The 7,500-nt window shown below is 46.7% G+C and overlaps 1 protein-coding gene across 3 annotated transcripts in view; it reads left to right on the top strand.

Moving 5' to 3' along the window:
* Nucleotides 1–7,500, top strand: part of LOC122248058 (general transcription factor 3C polypeptide 1) — a 33,683-nt gene that overhangs the window by 17,631 nt on the left and 8,552 nt on the right. For 2 of the 3 annotated variants that reach the window (XM_086533710.1, XM_086533708.1), the window contains exons 18-25: nt 1–70; nt 1,355–1,479; nt 1,974–2,111; nt 2,849–3,119; nt 3,609–3,866; nt 4,492–4,722; nt 5,430–6,467; nt 7,351–7,500. The exon at nt 1–70 is cut by the window's left edge and continues 213 nt beyond it; the exon at nt 7,351–7,500 is cut by the window's right edge and continues 116 nt beyond it. In XM_086533710.1, coding sequence (XP_086389836.1) covers nt 1–70; nt 1,355–1,479; nt 1,974–2,111; nt 2,849–3,119; nt 3,609–3,866; nt 4,492–4,722; nt 5,430–6,467; nt 7,351–7,500 — 2,281 coding nt within the window. The remainder of the gene's footprint in view (nt 71–1,354; nt 1,480–1,973; nt 2,112–2,848; nt 3,120–3,608; nt 3,867–4,491; nt 4,723–5,429; nt 6,468–7,350) is intronic. The other variant, XM_086533709.1, reaches the window with a different exon arrangement.

Genomic DNA, 7,500 nt, shown 5'->3' with positions numbered 1-7,500 from the left:
CTCGTCCGACAACACGTCGCCCAAGCCCCGACTGGCTGGGCTGAGGAACGTCAAGCTGTCTGTGTATAAGGTAGGGAGAGGATCTAGGGGGATTGAGAGAGGGGGGGAGGAGGAGGAGGGGGAAGGAAGAGAAAAGGAGAAGAAGAAGGGGGTAGAGAGAGGGATAGAGTGAGAGAGGGAAAGAAAAAGGAAGTAAAAGGAAAAAAGAGAGAAAGAGAGACTTTACTCTTAATTATGTGTATTTTAAAGAATTACAACATTTCATTATTTAGTTTGGGATAAGGATACTTTTTGTAAATTTGAATTGGATTGAGGGCGCAGGTAGAAATTTGCTCAAGTACTGTATATACCACAACGACTGATAGACTAACCTTTTGTGTATCTGTGTCACTGTGCTTGAAAGGTGTATTATAGTAGTGGTGCCTCAAGCACATACATACGCCTGAGGTATCACTGCTATGCAGATTGGTCATATCATCAATGCAGGGTAAATACATTCTGGTGTTTAGAATCTACAGTATTTTCATGTCTTCAGAATAAGTGCTTATTTCTTTCTACAATGTTTTTAGATTACTTTAAGTTGTTTAAACAAAATAAAAAGAAAGAAAATTAACTATCAGAGACAACAAGTCAGGGGCTGGCAGACAACATGTTGATATGAATGTCCCAGTATTGATAAAGAATGTCCCAGTATTGATAAAGAATGTCCCAGTATTGCCCACAACCACTACACATAACCTGATCACATTTTAACCCCTAAAGGACACACAAGCTAAATTTAGTCATGTTCAGGTGAAGACATGGACAATTTTTACCAATATTCAACAGTAAGCTATAAAATGATTATAGATTCTGACATGTAGATCGCAAAAATACAACTTTATTTATTGAATTAGAGTGGCTAAAAGTGATCGTTTAGTACACATCTGTATCAGATTGTAAGACAGTACATCCTTTAGGGGTTAAGTTTAGATAAGCAAAGGATGTTTAATGCCACTTATGGTTCATTGGATTTCTGCTTGATATAAGTAGGTGTATTTACTGCTTAACTGCCAGCAGGTCAAGTAGCATGTTGCCGTCATCTGGGACCAGTGCTAAGGCTTCCCTATGCAATTTTTTAGATTATTCTAAGCTGAAGGAATGAAGGTGCAGAAATATAGTACAAGTTAAGAAGATAGACAACAAAACCATATAACAGAAAACAGACAAATAGCCAGAAAAAAAGAATAAAACAGAACACAAACAGAAGAAGCAAAAACCGCCAAACCACACATAGTAATCAGCAGCATAAAAAGCATAGCACCCTTACACCCCCCGTACTTAACCAGAGGTCCTCCCACCTATCTCCCCGCAGCCTCGCATGGGGACCGATGGCAAGACCCTGGAGATCCCCGTGGGCATGGTTCCTCGAACACCCCGTGGACGCAAGCGCAAACGAGAGGAAGTGTCGGCGCCAGAAGCTGAGACCCCTGCTTTGAAGTAAGTTCTTTATTCGATTGTTGAAGATATGTAGGGCTTTTTTATTTCTTTCTTTATTTTTTTTTATTTTTATTTTTTTTTGGGGGGGGGTTGATGATTTTTATGTTTTTTTTTTTTTTTTGTTGATTTATTCTCCGGTTGTGAATCTGTAATTGTGGAATATGTAAATGCCATGATATGTGTATTTTTCTTAATTGATTGATTAACTTATTTATTCTATTTATTGGTCCAAAACTGAAACTAAAAATTCTGATGAAAATGTGTATTCGTGTTCATGTCTTTTCTTTTCTTAAACATTATTGAAAAAAATAAAACCCAAAAGAGGATCCAACGCACCAAAAAATTTATTGCAGATTTTTGCTCCAGTTTCGTCATACATTTAAATGCCCCAACAGAATACCAAAAGCATAGTAAAATTTACGAAACATATATATTTCTTTATTCTCTCCTTCTCGTTCAATTTTTATCTTCCTTTTCCTTCCATTTTGTTGCAGGTTGAAGCGAAGCGGACGGCATGGCAAGAGCAACAGGCCGGCCAGCTACCAAAGGGAACTCAAGATGCGCAAGAAGTCTCCCAAGAAACCTTACTACGACGAAGAAGATCGCGCTGCCCTCCGGAGGATGAATAAACTGTGAGTCTGTCTGTTAAGTCTTATTTATTTACCGTTCTTCCTCTTCCACTTTTTCCATCACCTTTTTTTTTCCTCTTCTTTGGATGATGTTTTTTCTCTCTTTTTTTTCTTTTTTCTTTTTCTTTTGGGTCAGATTGGAAATGGGATTTCATTATTGTATTTCAAATTATATGGTGTATGCATGATAGCAGAGTGATACCTATATAAATGCAAGTAATGTGTTATCATTTCTATCTATCTATGTATCTATTTATCTATGCTTCCCTCCTCTCTCTTCCTTCCTTGCTCCCTTTCTCACCCTAACCTCTTACACTCATGCAATTCTCACCCACTCACCCCTCTCCCTCTTAACCTCCCCCCAACCTGCCCCCCCCCCCCACTCCCACCTCTTACCAATCCCCCTTCCCCTCTCACCCTTCTCCCTTTGCTCTCACCCATCCCCTTCATCCTCCCCATTGTCCCCCCCCTCACTCACCCCCTTTACCCTACCCCCCATACCCCCTCACCCATCCCTCTACCCCACCCCGTCATACCCCCCTCTTAACCCCTTCATACCTCCCCTATACCCCCATACCCCCCATACCCCCCTCCTATACCCCTCATACCCCCTCACACACACCCCATACCCCCCTCACACACACCCCATACCCCCCTCACACACACCCCATACCCCCCTCACCCCCATACCCCCCTCCTCCTAACCCCTCCTCTTAACCCCTCCTCCTGTCTGTCCCCAGGCGAGTCGACTGGTCCTCCGCCGAGGACTCGTTCCTGCTACTGTGCAAAGTGGCCTCGTGCTTCCTCTTCCCCAACATCCGCAGCCAGATGATCACCTTCAGCCTCGTCAGGGACATGTTGCACGAGCGCTTCCCTGAGTCCCTGAACAAGACCTCGCGCGCCTGCCAGAGGAGGATCAACTACATCATGAAGAACCCGACGACGGAGGACAACGTGGCCATTTTCCTGGAGGAGGTGCGGCAGGACCCGGGCATCGTGGCGGATTTCAAGGTGGGTGGTTAGGGGGTGTGGGTGGGTGTGGGTGGTAGGGGGTGGTGTGGTAGGGGGTGTGGGTGGTGGTCTTTTGGTTTATGCTTTTTTACGTTGAAATAAACTCTAAATATGTATGTATGTGTTTGTGTATATAGATAGATAGATGTGTATATATATATGTATATATACATAATATGCATTTATGTATGTATATATTTATATGTAAACAAATTATATACATGTATATATATATATATATTATATATATATATATATATAAATATATATATATATATATATATATATATATATATATATATATATATATATTTCTTTTTTTTTCGTTATACATATATTCATATGTGTATAGATATGTATATTTTTTGTATGTGTGTATGAATATGTACACACACACACATATCCAACTTGGTATCCACAAACAAATAAACCTCCCCCCTCTCTCTAACCCTCCCCCTCCTCCCTCCTCCCTCTCCCCACCCCTACCAGAGCCCGAGAGTTCCGCGCAACAAGAAGAACATCGAGAGCGTGTACGCCACCATGTTCCGCGCCCTCATGCAGCGCCTGGTGGTGAAGTTTGCCTCGAGCGAGTCCCGCCAGTGCCCCGACCTGCCGCCCACGAGCCGCGAGTTCCATCGGCGGTTCCGCATCATCATGGCCGCCTCGTCGCTGCGGAACAAGCTTAAGTTCCGCCCCGTGGTCAGCGTGGCGGATATTGATTTCCATATTGTTAATACGCTGATCTATGTGAGTGCGTTTTATTTATTTATTTATTTATTTATTTTTTTTTTTATTTTTTTTTTTTTGGGTGGGGGGGTGGGGGGGGGATGTGTGTTTGTGAGTACGGTGGGTGGGGGGGGTTAGGGTGGAGGATATGTGTGTGAGGGTGGGGGGCGTGTGTGTATGTGTGTGTGTGTGTGTGTGAGAGAGAGAGAGAGAGAGAGAGAGAGAGAGAGAGAGAGAGAGAGAGAGAGAGAGAGAGAGAGAGAGAGAGAGAGAGAGAAAGGGAGAGAGAGAGAGAGAGAGAGAGAGTGAGTGAGTGAGAGAGTGCATGATTGCGTGTGGTCCTATATGTGTATTTTCAAATCTTATACAAATTCGTATATATACTCGTATTATGGTTTCTTACATTTTTTTTTTTGTCTTCGCTAACGTAGAAACAAACATGCGAATCAATCAAGTTATAAGATGAATAACATAAATCCCATTCATTTAACTGTTTTAGTATGTTTCTGCGAATAGAACCACAAAATAGCAACAAAAAACCAAAGAACCGACATGAAATCTTTTTTTTAAACCAAAACATAACCACTCCCCCTCTCTCTCCACCCCCCTCCCTCCCTCCCTCCCTACCCCCCATCACCCCTTCCAGAGTTCGCTCTGCTCGAAGCACGACAGGGAATCGTACGCCTACCAGCTGTACCTCGCGTACCAACAGTACCCGCAAACACTGCTCAACGCCGTTCTGACCCGCATGCGGCAAGACCAGATGATTAGCTACAAGAAATGCTACAACCGGTCGCAGGTGGCGCAGACTTGCCTGCCGTTGTCCACCTCGCCGTTCCAGCTGTCGGTGACCTATCACCATGTCTTCAATTTCAAGGTGAGATGGGGTCAGGGTGTGTGTTTGTTTTGAAAGAGAAGTTATTGTTGTTGTTGTTGTTTTTTGTTAAGGAAATGTATTGTATTTTTATGTTGGTTTACTTGGTATAAGGTCAGTTTGCATTTTTTTATAGATATATAAAGAAGATCTTTATTTTTTCGTTGGTGTGCTTAGTGTAGGGTCATAGTCTACATGTTATTTGTTTTTCGTTAATGTACTGGATGTAGGATTCGGTGTACATCTTTTTATATAGAGTTTGTTTTGGCATTTGCTTGCCGTTGGTGTAGTTTATGTAGTTTACTTTGGTTTGTAGATGTGAAGTGATGTGTTGTTTTGCTCACGTTATTTGTCGTTCCTCTCTTGTTTTGTCTCTCCTTTCTCACTTCTTCCTTTTTTGTCTATTTCGTAGTCAGTTGATTTATTAAAACCTCGATTTTGAGATTATTTATGCACCGAGACCTCTTTTCCTCATTCAACGTTGTTTTACCTCCCTTCCCTCGTGCCTCTTTTACAATCAGTCGATCAACCGTTGAAGCCTCTCCATATAAATTAGTTATACGCTGACCTCTAATTCTTTCTCTTTCTCTATCTGTCATTTTATCTCATTTCTATCTCTCTTATATCCTGATCAGCTGATCTACGGAAACCCCACTTTACTGATCAGTCATCCACTGACCTCCGCCTGATTCTCTGATTTCGCCTTTCAGTACCAGTACGAGATCTACAGCCAGGCGTGGCAGATGTTAAAGCAGCTGATTGCGAAGAAGCACAAGGCCATCCAAGAGCACAGGAGCTACAAGCAGTGTCTGGCGGAGGGGCAGCAGGGGGAGGAGGAGGAGATGGAGGCTGAAGTCGTGGACAGTGGCTCTGACGGGACTTCTCTTCCCGCTGCTGGTACTCCTGGTGAACCTGCTCCTGACTCTCTCAAGGACGAGCAGGTGATTGGCAGCATGGACATCGGCGACGGGTTCCAGGAGGAGGGCGTGCCGGTGGTGATCCTGCACGAGGGCGGCTTCTGCGCCACCATCGTCGCCCTCCTGGCCACCAAGCGCATCATCTTCGACATCATCATCCCCGAGCAGATCATCATGATGGACCAACAGCAGCGCGTGACGGAGGACCAGCAGCAGTCGCTCCTTCGGCGGTTCTCGTCCCACTCGCAGATGGCCGGCAAGGAGGTGGGCGACCCCGAGGGAAGGAGCCTTGACGTGGCGCCGACGCCCTCCTCCTGCAGCAGCTCCGAGGCCCGGGGCGACGTCACTCCGGGCACCAAGGGCACTCACATCGTCCAGGAGAGACTCAAGGAGGAGGAAGCCCAGCTGAGGGCCGCGGCCGAAGAAGGCGCAGCGACGGAGACCAGGACAGAAGGAGGGAAAAGAAAGGCAGTCGTGAAGGAAGAGGAACGCAGTAAAAAAGCGAGACGCGAAGAAGAAGGCGGCGACGAAGAGGGAGACGCCACGGCACCCATGCCCCCCACGGCACCCACGTCACCCACGCCACCCACGCCCCCCTCCCTCGATCAACCGAACGGCAACGACTCGAAACCAGCCGCCGCCAACAAGGACCACGTTCCCCAACCGAAGGCAGCCAAGGAGAGGCCCAAGAAACCAGAGAACGCCCGAGGGATGAAGAACGAGGTCGAGGAGGAACCGGAGGAGACCACGATGCCAGGCACAGAGGACAGCAACCCTCCTGGGGACGCGTCCTCGATTGAAGGTGATGACGCCGACATCACCATCACGTCTGTAAGCGCGATTGTCTTTTTTTTTTTTGACGCTGTAATGGATGTATTTAGTTTACATATTTGATATGTGCAGTCTTATTATATGTATTTACCCAAATGCCTCTGTGAAAAAAAATGACTAGCTCATTAGAGAATTACGCAATCTACTATAAACTTGATCATGTAACTAAGCGTTTCCCATACAATACGATTTTATATATCGCTCTCTCCCTCTCTCTCCCTCTATGTCTCTCTGTCCCTCTTTCTCTTCATCCCACTCCCTCATACCCTCTTCATCTCTCCATTTCTCTCTCCCTCTCCATCTCCATCTCCCCATCTCTCTCTCTCTCTCCTTCTCTCTATCTCCCTATCTCTCTCCCTCTATCCCTCTCCTCCTTTCCATCTCTCCCCCCATCTCCCCCTCATCTCCCCCCCTTATCTCCCCATATCTCCCTCTCCCCCCTTATCTCCCCATCTCTTCCCCCCCTTATTTCTCCATCTCCCTTACCTCCCTCCCTCCATCTCCCTCCCTCATATCCATCTCCCCATCTCCCCCTCATCTCCCACCATCTCCCCCCATCTCCCTCACCTCCCTCACCCCCCATCTCCATCTCCCTCACCTCTCCCTCCCTCCCCCCAATCTCCCCCTCATCTCCCCCCCTTATCTCCCCATATCTCCCTCTCCCCCCTTATCTCCCCATCTCTTCCCCCCCTTATTTCTCCATCTCCCTTACCTCCCTCCCTCCATCTCCCTCCCTCATATCCATCTCCCTCCCTCCCTTATCTCCCTCCCCCCCTCATCTCCCTCACCTCCCCTCATCTCCCTCACCTCCCACCATCTCCCTCCCTCCCCCCCCTTATCTTTCCCCCCCCCCCTCATCTCCCTCTCCTCCTCCCTCCCACAGCAGAACAAGTCCTCCGCCTCCCGTCTAGGCCTGTACATGATGCGCGACCAGCTGACCCTGGCGGAGGTGGACCAGATCAACATCCAGCACGCGCAGGAGCACCTCGTCGTCAACGCCTGCGACATCACCATCCGCCTCCGAGCGCCACCG

The sequence above is a fragment of the Penaeus japonicus genome, unplaced genomic scaffold, assembly GCF_977035675.1.
Source record: "Penaeus japonicus unplaced genomic scaffold, GWHDUDI00000001_assembly GWHDUDI00000039, whole genome shotgun sequence".
NCBI lineage: Eukaryota > Metazoa > Arthropoda > Malacostraca > Decapoda > Penaeidae > Penaeus > Penaeus japonicus.
Note: the sequence above shows the minus strand (reverse complement) of the source record. Positions and strands in the feature narration are given on the sequence as shown.